This window comes from Vipera berus (genome assembly GCF_964194415.1).
Source record: "Vipera berus genome assembly, chromosome: W".
NCBI lineage: Eukaryota > Metazoa > Chordata > Lepidosauria > Squamata > Viperidae > Vipera > Vipera berus.
The window spans coordinates 7,583,629-7,604,465 of NC_138210.1; the positions used below are offsets into that span (position 1 = coordinate 7,583,629).

At 46.2% G+C, this 20,837-nt stretch overlaps 1 protein-coding gene across 1 annotated transcript in view; it reads left to right on the forward strand.

Moving 5' to 3' along the window:
• The window catches only part of LOC308676842 (DNA topoisomerase 2-beta-like), a gene marked incomplete at both ends in the record, with an annotated part of 378,437 nt that overhangs the window by 220,155 nt on the left and 137,445 nt on the right, over positions 1–20,837 (forward strand). Inside the window, 1 exon segment of the mRNA XM_081342876.1 lies at positions 16,104–16,301. Coding sequence (XP_081199002.1) covers positions 16,104–16,301 — 198 coding nt within the window.

The following is a 20,837-nucleotide window of genomic DNA, read 5'->3' on the forward strand; positions in this document are numbered from 1 at the left end:
TTTTGATCCATCATTATTTCCACCATTAATATTCTCCCCTCTTCATCCACGTAGATTTGTTTGGGGCTCATTGTTTCTTTAATGTATAGAGCTATTCCTCTTTTCTTTTGAAGTGCTAATGCAAAGTAAAGTTTACCAATTTTAGGTTGTTCTAACAATTTATAATATTGTCTCTTAATGTGTGTTTCTTGAAGATAAATTATATCCTTTTTAATTTTTGTAATCATGTAAAGATTTTTCTCCCTTTTGAAGGATAATTTAGTCCATTTATATTTATTGACAAAATCACACTCTCTTTCAGTTATATCTAGGTCTTAATCTTCTGGTCGATCTTATATGTCTCTGATCTCTTGGTCTTGCACCTTCTTCTGCATATGTGTTTTTAATTTCTTCCTCCTCTCTTTGTTTGGCTGCTCTTTCTACTGGCATTTCTTCTTGTTTCTTTGGTTCAGGGTCACCTCTTTCCAAAAAATACTCTGTGGTTTTCGAAGAATTCCATTGCTTTAAGTGGCGTATCCAGTCTATGTCTTTTCATATCCCAGTAAATTAAAATCCGTTCTGGAGTCAGCCATCTGAAATTCACTCCTTTTTCTGTTAATTTCCTATTTAGAAATTGATATTTTCTTCGATAATCTCTTATTCTACTAGGAATTTGTTTGAGGACTACAATTTCTTTTTCTTTCTATTTCAGTGGTTCATCTCTTACTTTTCTCAAAATCTCTTCTCTTGTAGATCTTTTAAGAAATCTAACATGCTCTTCCCTGAGGACTTTATTTCTTCTAGCATAGTTTGAGTTGACTCAATAGATCTGGTCTAGTTCTCCTTCCATTTGCAGTTTCCCAGTTCCTAATGCATCTGCCAGTAGTTTGGTTATCAAGCCTAGGAGATCCTCTTTCTTATCTTCTATTATATTTTGAAATCTTAAAAAATATGAGGCCTTTTCCATTTCCATGATGGCTATTGAATCTTCTAGTTCAGGGCTTTTCAACCGGTGGTACATGTACCACTTGTGGTACATTAACAAGTGGCAGGTGGTACGCAGCCCTACCTAGCCAAGTGTAGTGGGGGAGGGAAAGAGCCAGTGCGGGCAAGGACTTATTGTGAGAGAGTCCTCTGGAGCTGCAGAGTGGCTGGGGTGAGGCAAAGGCCCCAGGCTCACTTCTGGCTCACCCTCACCCATGAGAAAGGAGGGGGGGAGCGAAGACAGGAAAGGCTATAAAAGGAGGCAGTTTGGGCAGGAGAGGGAGAGAGAGAAAAAAGAATCAGTCTTGGGAGGAGGTGGAGTCAGCTCTAGCTGCACCGAAGGGGAAGGAGGACGGTGTGGGGGGGAGAGGACAGGAGATCAAGCAGGCCGGCAATGAGCTGATCTACACCTTCTGTGGCAGCCACCTGTGCTGGCAGCAACAAACAGGCAAGAAATACAGCAGAGGAGGGGTTGCCCTCCACGAGGAATGAAGAAAGGTAGCATCAGCTGGAGGTGAGACACAGAGGGACGGAGATGGAGAGTGGAAGGATTCTTATGTGCTTTTGTGACTTTGAAGTTCTGGGATTTGTGTAATGGGGCTTTGTGTTCTTAAGGAGTGTTTGGCAATTTCTATTTGGCTGATGGCTGATGTCTCGTGTTAGCTTCTATTGCTCTGCTATTGTTAGCTGTAAGTTTTGCTGCAAGGGATTTTGAAGTATTTTTCTCCTGAATGGATTTTTCCTGTAGCATTCCTTTAGTTATGAATGAAGCCATTTGGTGAGGCTGCCCTAGCCGGCAGCTAATACTTACTACATTTTTTTTGTTCCTTAAGTGTTGGCTGCGCTCCTTAACTTTTCTTTCTAGCCAGTAGCTAATTCTTAAAGGGGAATGTGCCTTTTTAAGCTAGTTCACTCAGCAGCTTGTCTTTTCTGTCTCTGGAGGCTTTTCCTTGTTTGATGAATATATGGAAGAGAGAAAATATGGTGTGTGTGTGTGTTCAAATTCTTCCTTCAGAAGGAGGTGGGCATGAGAAAGAGGGAGGGAGGGAGGGAGGGAGGGAGGGAGGGAGGGAAGGAAGTCCTGCCTTAGCACTTGGCCACCAGCAGTCCTGCCATTGACTTTGCTTGTCAAAAGGTTGCAGAAAGGGATCACATGACCCTGGGACACTGTGACCATCATAAATATGAATCAGTTGCCAAGCATCCAAATATAAATCACAGAAAGAATGAAGCGACTGGGCCAAAGCCGAAAGGACGCTCAGCTGTGGATGTATCTGGTGGTGAAAGGAAAGTCCGATGCTGTAAAGATTTTTCTCCATAGGAACCTGGAATGTAAGATCCATGAATCAAGGGAAGGTGGACATGGTCAAACAAGAGATGACAAGACTGAACATCGACATCTTAGGAATCAGCGAACTAAAATGGACAGGAATGGGTGAATTTAATTCAGACGACCATCAGGTATACTACTGTGGGCAAGAATCCCTCAGAAGAAATGGAGTAGCCTTCATAGTCAATAAAAGAGTAGGAAAAGCAATACTGGGATACAATCCCCAAAATGACAGAATGATCTCAGTTTGAATCCAAGGCAAACCATTCAATATCACATTAGTCCAAGTCTATGCCCAAACCACGGGTGCTGAAGAGGATGAAATTGACCAGTTCTATGAGGCCCTACAGCACCTTATAGAACTAACACCAAAAAATGATGTCCTTATCATTATGGGGGATTGGAATGCTAAAGTAGGAAGCCAAAAGATAACCGGAATAACAGGCAAGTTTGGCCTTGGAGTACAAAATGAAGCAGGGCACAGGCTGATAGAAGTTTGTCAAGAGAATACGATGGTCATAGCAAACACTCTTTTCCAACAACACAAGAGACGGCTCTACACATGGACATCACCAGACGGTCAACACAAAAATCAGATTACTATGTGCTCTGCAGCCAAAGATGGAGAAGCTCTATACAGTCAGTAAAAACAAGACCAGGAGCTGACTGTGGCTCAGACCATGAGCTTCTTGTTGCAAAATTTAGGCTTAAACTGAAGAAAGTAGGGAAAAGCACTAGGCCACTCAGGTATGAACTAAATCATATCCCTGATGAATATACAGTAGAGGTGACAAATAGATTTAAGGAATTAGATCTGATAGAGTGCCTGAAGAACTATGGACAGAGGTTCGCAACATTGTACAAGAAGTAGCAACTAAAACCATCCCAAAGAAAAGAAATGCAAGAAAGCAAAATGGCTGTCTGAGGAAGCTTTGCAAATAGCTGAGGACAGGAGGGAAGCGAAAGACAAGGGAGAAAAAGAAAGATACGCCCAACTGAATGCAGAATTCCAGAGAATAGCTATAAGAGATAAGAATGCCTTCTTAAATGAACAGTACAAAGAAATAGAAGAAAACAATAGAATAGGGAGGACTAGAGAACTCTTCAAGGAAATTGGAGAGATGAAGGGAACATTTCATGCAAAAATGGGCATGATAAAGGACCAAAATGGCAGGGACCTAACAGAGGCAGAAGAGATTAAGAGGAGGTGGCAAAATTACACAGAACTATACAAGAACGAGCTTAACGTCCCTGATAACCACGATGAGGTGGTCACTGACCTCGAGCCAGACATCCTAGAATGTGAATTGAAGTGGGCCTTAGGAAAGCTGAGCAACAACAAAACTAGTGGAGGTGACAGTATTCCAGCTGAGCTATTCAAAATCTTAAAAGACAATGCAGTAAAAGTGCTACACTCAATTTGCCAGCAAATTTGGAAAACTCAACAGTGGCCACAGGATTGGAAAAGATCAGTTTACATTCCAATTCCAAAGAAAGGCAGTGCCAAAGAATGTTCAAACTATCGCACCATTGCACTCATTTCACATGCTAGTAAAGTTATGCTTAAAATCCTACAAGCTAGACTCCAGCAGTATGTGGATCGAGAACTACCAGAAGTACAGGCAGGATTTCGAAGAGGCAGAGGAACTAGAGATCAAATTGCCAAGATAGGCTGGATCATGGAGAAAGCTAGGAAGTTCCAGAAAAACATCTACTTCTGCTTCATTGACTATGCTAAAGCCATTGATTGTGTGGATCACAACAAACTGTGGCAAGTTCTTAAAGAGATGGGAGTACCAGACCATCTTATTTGTCTGAACTGAACACGGAACCACTGATTGGTTCAAAATTGGGAAAAGAGTCCGGCAAGGCTGTATACTGTCACTCTGCCTATTTAACTTATATGCAGAGCACATCATGAGAAAGGCAGGGCTAGATGAATCAAAAGCTGGAATTAAGATTGCCGGAAGAAATATCAACAACCTAAGATATGCAGATGATACCACTCTAATGGCAGAAAGTGAAGAAGAACTAAAGAGCCTCTTGTTGCGGGTGAAGAAGGAGAGTGCAGAAGTTGGCTTGAAACTTAACATTAAGAAAACCAAGATCATGGCATCCGGCCCTCTCAATTCCTGGCAAATAGATGGGGAAGAAATGGAGGTGGTGACAGATTTTATTTTCCTGGGCTCCAAGATCACTGCAGATGGGGACTGTAGCCAAGAAATTAAAAGACACTTGCTCCTGGGGAGGAAAGCCATGGCAAATCTAGACAGCACAGTAAAAAGCAGAGACATCACCCTGTCAACAATAGTGCATATAGTCAAGGCTATGTTCTTCCCAGTTGCAATGTATGGCAGTGAAAGTTGGACCATAAGAAAGGCTGAGCACCAAAGAATTGAGGCCTTTGAACTATGGTGCTGGAGAAGACTCCTGCCAGTCCCTTGGACTGCAAGGTGATCAAACCGGTCAGTCCTAGAGGAGATCAACCCTGACTGCTCTTTAGAAGGCCAGATCCTGAAGTTGAAACTCAAATACTTTGGCCACCTAATGAGAAGGAAGGACTCACTGGAGAAGAGCCTAATGCTGGGAAAGATTGAGGGCAATAGAAGAAGGGGACGACAGAGAATGAGGTGGCTGGATGGAGTCACTGAAGCAGTAGGCGTGAGCTTAAATGGACTCCAGAAGATGGTAGAGGACAGAAAAGCCTGGAGGAACGTTGTCCATGGGATCGTGATGGGTCAGACACGACTTCACAGCTAACAACAAGGTTGTTGATTGCACAGTCGGTCAGATGATAAGGAGGTAAAACATCACACTCATGCTCACTGAACACCTTGGCGAGATCGGCGTACACCGATGGGAAGGGGGGGGTCCCACCGTACTCCCCCGTTACTTCCTTTCCCTTGCTCTCTATGCTGTTCTGCGCTTGTTCGTGAGGGGGTGGCTGAGGGCCAATACCTATTTGTACCTTCCAGTAGCCCCACTCCTACCAAATTGTAGGGCCCCACTTGTCCAGCCACACCAACCCCAAGATAACAGCCTTGGTCATGGATGGGGCCACTATAAACTGGAGGACCTCCTAGTGGGCCACCTCCAGCCTTACTGGCTCTGTTACTAGGGTGGCCGGAGGGGGGCCCCCAATAGGGAGCCATCCACCTGCTGAAACCTCACGGGGCTGGCCAGCTGCCTCACTCTGATCCCCACCTCAGCAACTACAGCCCTACTGATCAGGCAGCGGGTGCAGCTGGAATCAATTACGGCCCTATACTCCCCACGGTGGCCTGTCTGTGGACCTGGAAAGATGATGGGGATGACAAATGGCCATACGGGTTCATTCACCATTGGGTCCTCCGCTGCATCTTCCTCGCTGTTGTAGGCGACCAGCTGATATCTCATTGCTGCTGTTGCCTCCTCCTCCTTCAGACCCCCCCTCGAGGGGTAGGGGCCTGTGCCTGGTGCACAGCTGTCGACTTCTCTGGGGTCTTCTTTGGTGTGGCTCCAGCCCTCCCAGGAGTGCCTGGTTTCCCTCGTGGAACGGGAACTGGACACTCCGCAACCCGATGTCCCGGCTGGTTGCAGCGGAAGCATCTAAACAATGTACAAGGAGTACCTGCGGAGGGACCCGGACCCGGGGCTACCCGGCTGTCACCCCTTGGTTTCTTCACGGGCCTGCGCAATCCTGATGACCCAGCCCCCTTGGACCAGAATTCCTGCAGCCCTGCATCCAGGTCCACCACCACGCGAAACCAGTCCTGTAACCTGCTTGGGATGCCACGATAGATGCACGCTTGGTGCAAGTCACAGTCCAAACTTGCCTGGAACTGGTGGACCAGTAGGTGTTCTGGCCAAGACCGCAACCTACTGCCACCCACCGGAACTCCCGTACGTATTCAGCCACGCTTGAACATGGGAGACATCCTCAAAGCGGGATTGCAAAGCCTCCAGAAACAGCCCGGCATCTGCTAACTCCTTCACATGGTCACTATGCAGATCTGCCACCTACTCTGCAGCCTCGCCTTGCAACACCGCGGTCACCGCCACCATTGCCCACTGGGATGGATAAAAGTGGGCGTATTGGTCCAGATGACTGATGACCTGGCTTAAAAATAATGCCAGACAGTCCAGGTTCCCATCGAACGTTGCCTGCCAAGACCCCAATGGCCAGCCAAGACCTTGCAGGGCATGAATAGCAGGTAGAGGGTGCTGTTCTCTAGCGCCTGCACCCCGCTGGGCCAACAACCCAGCCACTGCAACCAGAAGCCTGGTGGGGCCCCCGCTTGAATCCAACAATGACCTGCCATCCCACGCAGCCTGCGGTCATCCTGCTGGACTGGGCAGGAATGCACTCTGGGTGGGACCTCTCACCTGCAGAGTGTCAGGAACATGGCTGGCATCCAATTTCAGTTTCAGGCTGGCCAATCGGAACCAGGTCTGCAACAGCTGTGTTTGCTGGGGTCCCGTTCGTGGCCATGCCATCTCAGGCCCCACCTCCCAATGTGACCATGAGGGGGGATCCTGGAACCCAGCCTCTCCAAACCTCTCCCGCAAAACGTCCATCGTATGCCGTCCCGGTGCTGTGGAATAGCTCTATTCCCCTTCATCATCATCCGTTAGGTGCCTCTCTCTACTCCATCAGTGGGTGGGCCGAAGCACCCAGTGTGTGTAGGTGGCCGGCTGCCAGGCCGGTGACAGCTGAACTATGCCACCACTCTCCTGAGGCTCCTGCCTCCTGCGCCGTCCCTGGGACCGCCTGTGTGTTGCTCGCCAGTTCTGCGGGTTGGACCTCGCACACCTTGGGCTGCAACACTGGCTGTGGAGCTGATCAGCTGTTCAGTAGGACAGCCGCAGAGCCGACGGCCAAGTAGCCATGCTCCACTGGGTTTCCCTTTGATGGTCCAGGTAACAGGGGAGGGAAGGGCTCTCACCTCTGTTTTTGTCACTGGCCTCCACTGCTGCATCCAGACGCCCCCAGCCGCTGTCCTTGTCCCCCTCCCCCCTCCCGTTAGTGTCGAGCCCACAAAGGCTTGACACTCAGCTTGGAGAGCTAGGGACTCATCTTCGAACCTGGCTCTCAGTTCACGCATAAACAGATTGTTGTTCCACAGTTCTGGTGCTCGTTCATCATGCAGGGTGGTCACCCACTCAGCTGTTTCCCCCTCTAGGTTCGCTGCCATGGCATTGACCATCCTGGCCCCATCAGGGTATCCGGGAGCATAGCGGTTCAGGTGAGCCCACACTTGGTTCAGAAAGAAAGACAGCTTCTCAGGATCTCCATCAAACTTGTGTTTGATAGGAGGAGGGTCTCCAGGCCATTGTCCCCAGTAGGCTTGTTGCATACCCAGTCGCAGGCACTGGAGTTGGGGGAGAGCCACATTGTGAAACCCTCTCGGCTGGGCTCCAGGGCTTGCAGGACGTTGATCTCTCTCTGGGCTACACCGGCACACAGGACTCAATCCCAAAACTGTCCGGTGAAGCAGCCCAAGCCATTGCGACTGGGCTTGGGCTTTGCCAGGGAGGTGGGAGCGTTGAGGAGCTCCTGCGGTCTCGGCCACTGGAGATCAGATGGTGAGCAATCGGCTCCACTTCTCCCACTTCGGGTCAGTCAGACTCCTCTCTCAGCCTCTTGATGGAGTGGTTGTGGAAGGTGGTCAGGTACTTCCAGTCCCCTGATTCATCGCAGCCAGTTAGCCACTTCACCTTTCTAAGCACAGGTGAACAAAGGGCGTGGGACAAAAACAAACAAACAAACAAACAGAAATGACCTTGGTTCCCACGGGACAGAGAATTGTTTAAGCTAGCAGAAAAATTCCACCACCCCCTCCCATTCTGGTGGCAACTGAAAATGAGCCAAATGTCTTCATTCAGGTTTGTTGCAGAGTTAACAATAACTTTACTTGCCTCTAGGTCAGGGGTAGGCAACCTAAACACTCAAAGAGGCACTTGGACCCGTTTCCCACTGAAAAGAAAACACTGGGAGCCGCAAAACCCTTTGACATCTAAAATGAAGATAACACTGCATATATTGTTTTTTACCTTTATGCTATGTATAAAAAAACTATAGTGTGCTGCGTTTAAGAAATCAATGAACTGCTACAAAGAAAACAATTTTTTATTTCTGCATGCAACAAAAGCATTTTGAACTCCAAACAAAAAAAGACGCTGGGTCGAAGGTTACTTTCAAATAAAATACTCAAATGTCTATTTGAGTCCTCGTATTTATGAAATAAAAAGTCAGTACAAACTATAAAAACTACAAACAGAAAAATAGAAAAGAAAAAAATGTGGGGGAGGGGAGAGAAAAGGACAGGAGAAAGAGGGGGGAAAAACCTTTCTCCTATATCCCAACAGGTAAAAACAATTTTAGTAGCTTATCTACCATCTTTAAATACAGCATAATTATCCCCATACCTCACCTCTTAATTAAAAAAAACACATCAAAATATTTCATTAAACATTCTTTACTAAAAGTCCAGTAAGGACAACCACATATATTCATATTTTTTTCTCTCTCTCCCTCCCCCTCTCTCCCCCTCTCTCTCCCTCCCTCTCTCTTTCTGCCCTTGGTCTGCCAGTCCTCTTCCCCTACTCAGTGTGTTTGTGTGTTGTGTGTGTGTGAGAGAGAGAGAGACAGAGACAGGCACTTGTGCTTCCCTTCTCTCTCCCTCCCGCTGTCTCTCTCCCTCCCTCTCTCCGATCTTCTGCTCACCTGACAAGTTGGCTTCACGCTGTTCTTGGACAAGCTGATACACATTCTTATTGGGCTGGCTCTGTTCCTGCTTCCTGTGGAGCAGGAGCCCTGCCCAATAAGCTCGTCAGCTTCTCGGAGGACAGTGTGAGTTACACAGAGAGAGAGAGAGAGAGAGAGAGAGAGAGAGAGAGAGAGAGAGAGAGAGAGAGAGAGAGAGAGAGAAGGGAAGCGCAAGTGCCTCTCTCTGTTTCTGTCTCTCTCTCTCTCCAAACTGGGAGCCGCAGGAGAAGGCTGGAAGAGCCGCATGCGGCTTCAGAGCCGTGGGTTGCTGACCTGTGCTCTAGGTGTTTGCAGATTCGTTGCTTATCTTTTCCAGAATTTTCCCAGGTATTGAGGTCAGGGTGATAGGAATGTAGTTTCCTGGATCTATTTTTCTTTTTCATTTTTTGAAGATTGGAACCACATCAGCCCTTTTCCAGTCCTCTGGTAGTTCCCCAGTGTTCCAAGATCTTTAAAAGATATGGTTCAGTGGTTCTGAGATCACGTCTGCCAGCTCCTTCAGAACCTTGGGAAGTAATCCATCTGGTTCTGGTGATTTGAAATCATCTAGAGTGGATAGGTGTTCTCTTATCATTTTCTTACTAATTTTTAATTGCATTCCTAATCTGCATTTTACAGGGTTTTTTTAATGGGTTGGGCTGTTTTTTTTCCCTTTTGTGTAAAGAGAGATAAAAAAATGAGTTAAGCAGTTCTGCTTTCTCCCTGCTGCTCGTCACCTTCTTGCCATTTTCTCCCATTAATGGACCAGTTGTTTCCTTGACTTTTTTCTTGTTTTTTTACATGTTGAAAGAAGCTTTTTTTGTTATTTTTTTACTTTTGTTGCAAGCCTTACTTCAGTTTGATCCTTAGCTTTCCTGACTTCATCTTTGCAAGTTTGGGCTGTTTGCTGATATCCTGCCTTAGTTACATGCCCCTCTTTTATACTTGTCCTTTTTGTCTTTCAGTTTATCAGCAAGTTCTTTGTGCAGCCAGGCTGGTTTCTTTTGAGAGCTGTTATTTTTATTCTACATTGGAATTATGCTAGTCTAGGCTTTTATAATCTCACATTTCAAAATTTCCCAAGCTTCTTGAGTTATTTTCCCCTTCAGGATTCTCATCCATGGAATCCTTCCCAAGATCTCTTTATTGAAATTAGTTCTCTTAAAGTCCAAGACTCTAGTTTGACTTTGTTCTTTTGCTTGTGCTTGCATAATGTTAAATTCCAATATTTCATGGTTACTCTCCCCCCCCCCCAAGGTTCCTGTAACTTCAACACCTTCTATCATTTCCACTCTGTTAGTGAGAATTAAGTCCAGTATGGCTGATCCCTAGTTCCCTTCTTTACCTTTTGGGAGACAAAGTTGTCTGCTAGGTTTGTCATGAATCTGTTTGATCTTCCACTAGGTGCAGAGTTTGTCTTCAAGTTGATGTCAAGGTACGTAAAGTCCCCGATTACTATTGTGGTGTGCTTCCTGAATACCTTAGTTAACTGATTAGCAAAAAGTTCATATATTTCCCGTTTGGCTGGGTGGCCTGTAGTATACACATGTGTGTCATTCCTTTTCCTTTTATATACCCAAATGCATTCAAGACGGATCCTGATGTTTGTGGCATTTAGAGTGCATCCACACAGCTCTAGGTTGTGTAAAACTGATATATTTCCTCACTTATTCCCCCCACAGCATGATGCTGCCACCAGGCTTCACTGTTGGGATGATATTGGGCAGGTGATGAGCAGTGCCTGGTTTCCTCCAGACATAACGTTTAGAATTGAGGCCAAACAGTTCAATCTTGGTTTCATCAGACCAGAGAATCTTGTTCCTCACAGCCTGAGAGTCTTTCAGGTGCTTTTTTGCAAACTCCAAGCAGGCTTTCATGTTTTTGCACTGAGGAGAGGCTTTTGTCTAGCCATTCTCCCATAAAGCCCAGATCGGTGGAGGGCTGCAATGATGGTTGTCCTTCTGGAACTCTGTCCCATCTGCACACAGGATCTCTGGAGCTCAGTCAGAGTGACCATCGGGTTCTTGGTCACTTCTCTTACTAAGGCCCTTCTCCCCTGATTGCTCAGTTTGACCGGGCAACCAGCTCTTGGAAGAGTCCTGGTTGTGCCGAACCTCTTCCATTTGAGAATTATGGAGGCCACTGTGCTCTTACAAACCTTCAGTGCAGCAGAAATTTTATTGTAGCCTTCCTTAGATCTGTGCCTTGCAATAATCCTGTCTTTGAGCTCTGCAGGCAGTTCCTTTGACCTCATGGCGTTTGCTCTGCTACAGTATGCATTTTGCTTTGCTACAGTATGCATTCTCAGCTGTGAGGCCATCTATAGAGATGTGTGTGTCTTTCCAAATCATGTCCAATCAATTTAATTTACCACAGGTGGACTCCAATCAGGTGTAGAAACATGTCAGCAACATCAAAAGAAATGGGAGGCACCTGAGCTAAATTTCACATGTTGTTGCAAAGGGTCTGCATACTTATGCCAATGTCAGTTTTTTTCTTTTTAATACATTTACAGACATTTCTAAAATTCTGTTTTCACTTTGTCATTATGGGGTAGTAAGTGTAGATTAATGAGAAAAAATGAATTTCAGTAACTGTAGAAACAGGCTGTAGCATAACAAAATTGAAAAAGTGAAGGGGGTCTGAATACTTTCTGAATGCACTGTATATAGGGTCATTTTTACAGAAGTCCTTTGTTCCCTATTGTGTTCAATTTGGGTGTACAGTGAGGGAAAAAAGTATTTGATCACCTGCTGATTTTGTACATTTGCCCACTGACAAAAAATCCAGAAAAACACATTTCAAAAAAGTTATAAATTGATTTACATTTTAATGAGTGAAGTAAGTATTTGATCCCCTATCAATCAGCAAGATTTCTGGCTCCCAGGTGTCTTTTATACAGGTAAGAAGCTGAGATTGGGAGCACTCTCTTAAAGGGACTGTGTCTAATCTCAGCTTGTTACATGTATAAAAGACACCTGTCCACAGAAGCAATCAATCAGATTCCAAACTCTCCACCATGGCCAAGAGCAAAGAGCTGTCCAAGGATGTTGGGGACAAGATTGTAGACCTACAAAAGGCTGGAATGGGCTACAAGACTATCGCCAAGCAGCTTGATGAGAAGGTGACAACAGTTGGTGCGGTTATTCGCAAATGGAAGACACAAAATAACTGTCAATCTCCCTCGGTCTGGTGCTCCATGCAAGAACTCACCTCATGGAGTTTCAATGATCATGAGAACGGTGAGGAATCAGCCCAGAACTACATGGGAGGATCTTGTCAATTATCTCAAGGCAGCTGGGACCATAGTCACCAAGAAAACAATTGGTAACACACTATGCCATGAAGGACTGAAATCCTGCAGTGCCCGCAAGGTCCCCCTGCTCAATAAAGCACATGTACAGGCCCGTCTGAAGTTTGCCAATGAACATCTGAATGATTCAGAGGAGAACTGGGTGAAAGTGTTGTCGTCAGATGAGACCAAAATCAAGCTCTTTGGCCGTGTTTGGAGGAGGAGGAATGCTGCCTATGACCCCAAGAACACCATCCCCACCGTCAAACGTGGAGGTGGAAACATTATGCTTTGGGGGTATTTTTCTGCTAAGGGGACAAGACAACTTCACCGCATCAAAGGGATGACGGACGGGGCCATGTACCGTCAAATCTTGATTGAGAACCTCCTTCCCTCAGCCAGGGCAATGAAAATGGGTCGTGGATGGATATTTTAGCATGGCAATGACCCAAAACACATGGTCAAGGCAACAAAGGAGTGGCTCAAGAAGAAGCACATTAAGGTCCTAGAGTGGCCTAACCAGTCTCCAGACCTTAATCCCACAGAAAATCTGTGGAGGGAGCTGAAGGTTCGAGCCACCAAACGTCAGCCTCGAAACTTTAATGACTTGGAGAGGATCTGCAAAGAGGAGAAGGACAAAATCCCTCCCATGATGTGTGCAAACCTGGTGGCCAACTACAAGAAGCCTCTGTGATTGCCAACAAGGATTTTGCCACCAAGTACTAAGTCATGTTTTGCGAAGGGGTCACATACTTATTTCACTCATTAAAATGCAAAACAATTTATAACTTTTTTGAAATGCATTTTTCTGGATTTTTTTTGTTATTATTCTGTCTCTCACTGTTAAAATAAACCTACCATTAAACTTATAGACTGATCCATTTCTTTTTCAGTGGGCAAACGTACAAAATTGGGTGGGGATCAAATACTTTTCCCCCTCACTGTATGGGTCTTCTGTGGGCCTAAGCTCAAACCTATTACATAATGCAAGCATAATGTCAGTCTCTTTTTCCATGACTTTTTTTTAGTTTGCTAAAAAATTAAAAATTTCTAAAAATTAAATATTTTCCCTTTTGTGAAGTGTTAGTTTACAAAAGTTCTTGGTCCTTTATTCTCTGCCTTGAAAATTCATTACTATCTTCCCTGTTTTGAAGTGTCTGTCTCTTTTTCTGTGATTTTTTAATTTTTTTTTCCTCTTACATCATTAAGAATTTAAAAATTTCTAAAGAATTAAAATAAGTAAACTTTTTCCATTTAAATTAAAAAAGAAATTGGAAAATTGGAAAAAATAAAAAAATGAAAAAAGTTTATAATTGGAAAAAGAATTTAAAATTGAAAAGACAAATTAAAATTGAAAAAAATTTAAAAAATAAAAAAATTGAAAATTGAAAAGACAATTTAAAATTTGAAAAAACCTTTTTAAAAATTCAGAGATCTTAAAAATGTAAAATTTACAAAAGTTCTTGGCCCTTTATTAAGTGATGTACACTTCTTTTTGCTGGAAACCTCTGGCTGTTTTGTAGGAGATGCTTTGCTCTTAACTGTGCCTTGAGAGTTTTTCCTTTTTTCCCCTGTTCAAAAGTGTTTTGTACTTATCCTTTTCCTCCCTGCCTTCTTGCCGTTCGTTTGCCTGGCCACTGCTGGGGTTTTCAGGTACGATGTATTGATCTGGGTGCTCTGCTCTGCTTAGCCACTGCTCGGCTGGTCCCCTGCGCTGCACTCAGCTGCTGCTGGCTGCCGTGCTGCTCTCTGGTCTTCTGTCATACATAGCTCGGCACTGCTGCTGTTCAGCTGTGCTGCCCTCAGTTTCTGCTATGGGCACTCCACTCCTCTGCCACTTAGCTTTGCACCGCTTCTGCTCAGTTGGTCTGCCATGCTGCTCACAACCACTGGTCTGCTGCCACCTAGCTCTGTTCCTAGCTCAGCTGGTCTCCATTTGCACCACAGCACCTCTGCTCATTTTCCGGGCTCAGTCGTTGGGCTGCCTCTCCATCTCTCAGTGGGGCTGCTGGGTTGTCTCTCCCTCTCTCAAATGGGCTGCCGGGCCACCTCTCACTTGGGACACCTCGTTAAAAGATTTTTTCCCCCAAAATTTTAAAAATTCTAGAAGTTCATTTTCAAAATTCCCCAAAATTTAGTTTTTTTTAAAAAAGAAATTTTAAACTGAAATTTCTATTCTTAAATGTTAATCTTCTAGAATAAAAGATTAACAGAGTTGAAGGGACCTATACCATTTTGGACAAATCGCTGTCCAATCTCCTCTCAAAAACCAATTTCACCTTTGTTCTAGGAGTTCTAAGTTCTCCTTTTGGTCCCTCCTGTGGATAATGTTGATTTTGCCCTCTTGATATAGTTTGTAATCCACAGATGTATTAAAGAATGACAGATGAATAAAATTTGAAAAGAAAAACAAGATCTCAGTTGAAAAGAGATGAGTCTTAGCTGAGAGTAAAAAATGAAATATCCGCTTGTTGTTAGTGTAAAAAAGACATCGTCAGACTTCTAGCCAGGATTGAGAATTGTGTTTTTATAGTCTCTGTAACGGCAATTGTTTGGCTAACGAGCGTGTTACCAGTCTGTTCGGCTCACGCCCTCCTGCAATCAATTGCTCAATTGCTGTTTCCGTCACGCTTGTTGCCAGCTGTTTGAATTTTGACACACTGCTCCTCTCCTCTTGCCCTCCCCATGCAGAGAAAGCACTCTGCCGCTCGCCGTCATCTATACACACACACACACACACACACACACACATATATATATATATATATATATATATACATACATACATACATACATACATACATACATACATACATATACATACACATACACATACATATACATATGCTGATACAACTATTCTGCTTTTTCCTATAAGATTCTTAATAGGCAAAATAAGTCTGGTATACCCCAACATATTTTTGGGATATCATACTTATTTAGAGTTTTGGCTTGATACTTAAGTGGGCACTATGTTGAAAACAACTTTTAATTTTATTTCTGAATAGAAATGTAATAACATCCATTAGTTTGTATTAGCAGATTGATATTCTTAAGAACTTGATATAGAAAATTTATATCCTACAACATGGAATATAATCTTTCTTGCTGAAAATAATCAGTCATGGTTCTGTTATTCTCCTGAATTTCCTTTATGTGTTAAAGGTTTTTTTGAATCAAAAAGTTGTTTTCAAGATAAATTGGTACATTTGTTTATTTCAAATTAATTCATTAGGAATAGTAGTGAAATAATATAGTTGCACTATATTTAAAAATCTTTTCCTAATTAGAATCACTTGTGAAAATATATGTGATACATGAATATAATATTGTATATTAGTATATAGTATACAGGGTACGCGGTGGCTCAGTGCATTAGGACGCTGAGCTTGTCGATCAGAAGGTCGGCAGTTTGGTGGGTCAAATCCCGAGTGCCGCGTAACAGAGTGTTACTCGTCCCAGCTTCTGCCAACCTAGCAGTTCGAAAGCACGTAAAAATGCAAGTAGAAAAATAGGGACCACTACGGTGGGAAGGTAACAGCATTCCGTGCGCCTTTGGTGTCTAGTCATGCCGGCCACATGACCACGGAGACGTCCTTGGACAAGTGCTGGCTCTTCGGCTTTGAAACGGAGATGAGCACTGGCCCCTAGAGTTGGAAACGACTAGCACGCATGTGCGCGGGAACCTTTACCTTTACCTCATATAGTATACAGTACATAGCATATGTGTTCAGACCTTACAGAGTTTAGAAGCTGTTTATATCTAATTTTTATTTTCATGTATGTTTTAGAAAGTAGAAGCTCAGGAAAGAGAGGATGTACTGGCAGGAATGACTGGCAAACCCATAAAAGGCAAAGTTGGTAAACCCAAGATGAAAAAACTTCACTTAGAAGAGACCATGCCTTCACTATTTGGTAGAAGAATAGTTCCACAGATTACATCGGCTATGAAAGCGGATACCAGTAAGAAATTGCTAAAAAAAAAGAAGGTAAATAAATCTGTTTTGTTAATATTTTTGTCCAGCATATTTTAGATTTTCTCCTGAACAATTCATATTTTCTTTAGTTATACTAAATAAAATTGAGGCAGTTTAAAATCTACTGAACAAATACAAAACCATAAATGCAATGTGTTGCATTAAAGCATTAAAAAGAAAAGAAAGGGAGGCCTAAACTAGGAAATGAAGGGAGCGGGTAAGTCAACAGGGAAATAAGTGAAAAATAAAAACCTTCCTAGTGCATATAAAAATGGTTAAATTACATCGGGCAAGTAGCCAGCGTGAGTCTCACCTCTCCCAAGGTGTACTGCTGAAGGCAAATTTTCAGTAGCAATGTCTGCAGCTATTTGCATCTCCTCTACACTCTTTTATTGTCAACTGTATTTTCTATTTTCAGCACACTTAAGACAATTGCCCTTCCCGTCACTTATCTTCCTATATAATGGATACAATAAGAATTATCCAGTTTGTTGGCTCCAAATAAAACCCTGATTCTAGACTAGTTGAATATTTTTGGATTTTCCTTAAAATAGCAGTATTTAAAGCTCTTTAATAGAAACCTAACCAGAAAGTACCTAGAATATAAGATATTCTTTCTGTGTTACTCCCCAAATGTAGAATATACTGCCTTGGGTGTCAGAATCCATTTATATCACATTTCATAAATGTATAGGTAGAACAATGTGCTTATTCTGGGGATTCTGCCATCTCTCCGAAGGGGGGGGGAGAGGATAGACTTTAGGCGATCTTCAAACAACAGGGAAAATTTGAACTGGGGGAGGGAGGGGGAGAGACAGATCTGGATTGCATCTTCATTTACAACTAAAAAGAAAAGCAATAACCATAAAACCAAGGAGAGTTCCCTTTCCCATGGAAGGACCTGACACCTAAGCAAATGATGAGAGCCTGACCAAATGGATGAGGGGAGGGGCTGAAATGGGAATGCTTTATATAGGATTGAAATGTAACTTTGTTAGATTCCGTCTTGTATTGCCACAATCGATTCCATCCTAGTAAACATTTTCCTTTTGGACTAAACTTGCATCCAAGAGTTCTTATTTCCTAAGATGTGGATTGAGGTGGGTCCTGACAGTAGACGGAATCTGCTTTAAGAGTCAACCTGGAAGGGAAAACCTTACCGGGGGACTTTGCAACAAATACAATGTCTGGCGACGAAGCAAGAGAGGAGGGAAGCCCCATGGAGGGGGAGTCTTCCCCCCAAATGGAATCCCAGAGACGATGGGAAGCTGAAGCGGCATATTCCCCTGGGGAAGAAGCGGTGGGGCAGTACGACCGAAAAGCCCGGTGGTCGATGGGCGTTGGAAGGAAAAGTGAGTTATCAGACCCCGTCCGACGAGTCACCAAAAGATTGAAACCGGAACGGGAGCTGGTTCTTCTAGCCGTGTTTATTTTCCTCATAAACAGTTGCTCAAAGACAAATGAAGTCAGCGTTGACTTCACAGCACAGTCAACGCTGTTAAATAACCGGCAAGGCCGTCTCCCACCACCACACCCTTAATCACACCACCACGCCCCCACCCTACTTAAACACCGCCTCCCAAGATTCCCTCCTTTTGGCTCCCATCCCACCACCAATGCAGCCGGTAAGTTACCCCCCAGCCTAAACCTCCCTCCTTTCCCCCAGAACTCTGCCTAGGCTCCTCTTTCCCCTCACCGCCCCAGACCGCCGCAATCTGCGCTCTAAACCCCTCCCCGGCCCACCGGTCATCTCCGTCACCCCCTGGCCCACCCAGGCACCCATTCTTATCCTGCAGGCCGGGCGCTGGGCAGCCATCGCCCAGTCCATCGTCCAGTCCATCGCACGGCCCCTTCCCGGCCTGTAAGCAGCTTCTGGGAGCCGGCTGGCTGGTCCGCGGCCTCCCCAGCTGACAGGCGGCCCGCCGCTGCGCTGTTCTTTCAATTGACCCATTCCCCGGCCCGTCGGAGTGGTGTGGGCGTGGCCAGCCGCTTCCGGAGCCCGGCAGCATGGCGAGGAGGTGAGGATTCCGGCGAACGGCCCTGCGGCCTGGTACGTTGCTCCGGGCGGTTACGGGGACGCCGGGAAGGGCCGCATGCTGAGCCGGCCCTCCGGGAAACGACGGGCGCCGGCGGGAGGCTTCGGGCCTGACGGGGTGCTCTGCAGGAGCCTGGCGGCCTGGTGAGGCTCCCCGCGGCCCGTCCGAATGTCGGGCGTGCCCGGCCCGACATGCCGCCCCCCCTACCAAGGGTCCTCCTGCAGATGTAGAAAACAAGGGTTTAGCATCATTCACTATGCACACACCCCCATGTCCCCCACCCCCCGGCCTGCCAGGGTGGGCTCGGTGGAACGCCCGGATCAAACGTGGAGCATGGACATCTTCCCGTGACACCCACGTCGCCTCCTCCACCGGGTACCCCTTCCACTGAAAGAGATACTGTAGAGCACCCCTCCGCACCCTGGAGTCCAAGACCCCCTGCACCTCATACTGGTCAGCGTGAACCGGTCCGGGACCCCCCTCCCCTGCTGCCACGGTAGCCGCTGGAGCAGGTTTCAGCAGGCTACTATGGAACACCGGGTGGACCTTACCCAAAAACTTAGGCAACCGCAGCCGCACCGTCACCGGGTTTACCACCTGCACCACCCGGAACGGCCCGAGGTATTTGGGTCCTAGCTTACGGCACGGGACCTGTAACCGTAAATACTTGGTGGACAAGTAAACCAGGTCCCCCACCCGCGGTGTAGCAAAGGGTTTTCGTTTTTTGTCCGCCTGTGCTTTGGTCGCTACGGCAGACCGATCCAACGCTTCTTTCGCCGCCCCCCAGGCAGCCGTGATCTGATGCATCCAGTCAAGCGGTGAGCACGGAGATCCCTCGTCCTGGGGGCACTCACTGAAGGGAACGAACTCGTGACCAGTGACCACCCGAAATGGAGAGAAGCCAGTACTACTGTGAACTGCGTTATTGTATGCAACTTCAGCAAGCGCTAACAGGTCTACCCAGTCTGTCTGCCGAAAAGAAACATAGCTCCGTAAATAGCGTTCAACAGCAGCGTTGGCTCGTTCTGCGGCCCCGTTGGTGCTGGGGTGATAAGCGGTACTCAATCCCTGGGACGAACCGATATGACGCAGGAACTCTCTCCAAAACCGGGCCGTGAACTGCACCCCTCTATCCGAAATCACACGCCGCGGCACTCCATGTAGTCGGTATACTTGCGTGAGGAACAACCAAGCTAGGCGACGGGCTGATGGCAACCCCTTACACGGGACAAAATGTGCCTGTTTAGAAAACAGGTCAACTACTGTCCAGATAACGGTGTGACCCTTACTCTCTGGGAGGTCCACAACGAAGTCCATGGCGATGTCCTGCCAAGGCCGAGTTGGGTCAGCTACCTGTTGCAACAACCCCAAAGGCTTCCCAACTTGGGGTTTTGTAGTGGCACAAATATGGCAACGCCGTACGTACTGCTCGATGTCACTCTTCATGCGGGGCCACCAGAATTGACGACGTGCCAGATGTAAAGTTTTCACAAACCCGAAATGTCCCGCCTGTTTGGCATCGTGACACCCATGTAGAACGCGTGGCCGCACGGTTTCAGGCACATACAATCGTGTTCCATGCCACGCTAAACCGTCCCGCATAGTTAATAGTCCCGGATTACTCAGCAACCAGGCATCCTCCTGCAAGGTCCTTTTGATGGCCTGGTTCAAATCCTCCTCCGACACCTGTCTTGCACTCTCTGAATCAATCCCCTCGTTTGCCAGTGTCGGGATGAGTGCCTGCACCACCTCCTCCCTCTTGCTGTCAAACTGAGGCATGCGTGACAAGGCATCCGCCAGAAAGTTCCGACCTCCCGGCACATACTTCAGCACAAAACGGAAGCGTCGAAAGTATAAGGCCCATCGGACATGTTTAGGCGACAGACGACGAGGGGTTTGAAGGGCTTCCAAGTTTTTATGGTCTGTCCACAGTTCGAACGGACGGGAGGCCCCTTCCAGAAGATGTCGCCAGGTTTCCAAAGCCCAACGGACCGCAAAAGCCTCCTTCTCCCACACCGCCCAGGCCCGTTCAGTGGGAGTCAGTTTCTTAGAGGCATAAGCACACGGCTGCAAGACCCCAGCACTGTTCCGCTGAAGGAGGACGGCCCCAAGAGCAACATCGCTCGCATCCGCCTGCACGACATAAGCCAGTTCGGGGTCGGGATGTCTCAAAACGGGCTCCTTAGCAAAGAGAGACTTCAGTTCCTCGAACGCCCGCTGACACGCGGTGGACCACTCCAATTTCAGCCCCGGACGCGGGCGTGTCTTCAACTGTCGTGTGCGCAGAAGATCAGTTAACGGCAAGGCGATGGCCGCGAAACGTGGGATGAATTGCCTGTAAAAGTTGGCAAAGCCAAGAAAACTTTGCAACTGTCGCCGAGTCCGCGGAGCCTGCCACTGTTGAATGGCTTGTACCTTTCTAGGGTCCATCTCCACCCCCGCCGCCGATATACGATACCCAAGGTAGTCCAGTTGGGCCTTGTGGAACTCACACTTGGACAGTTTAACATAG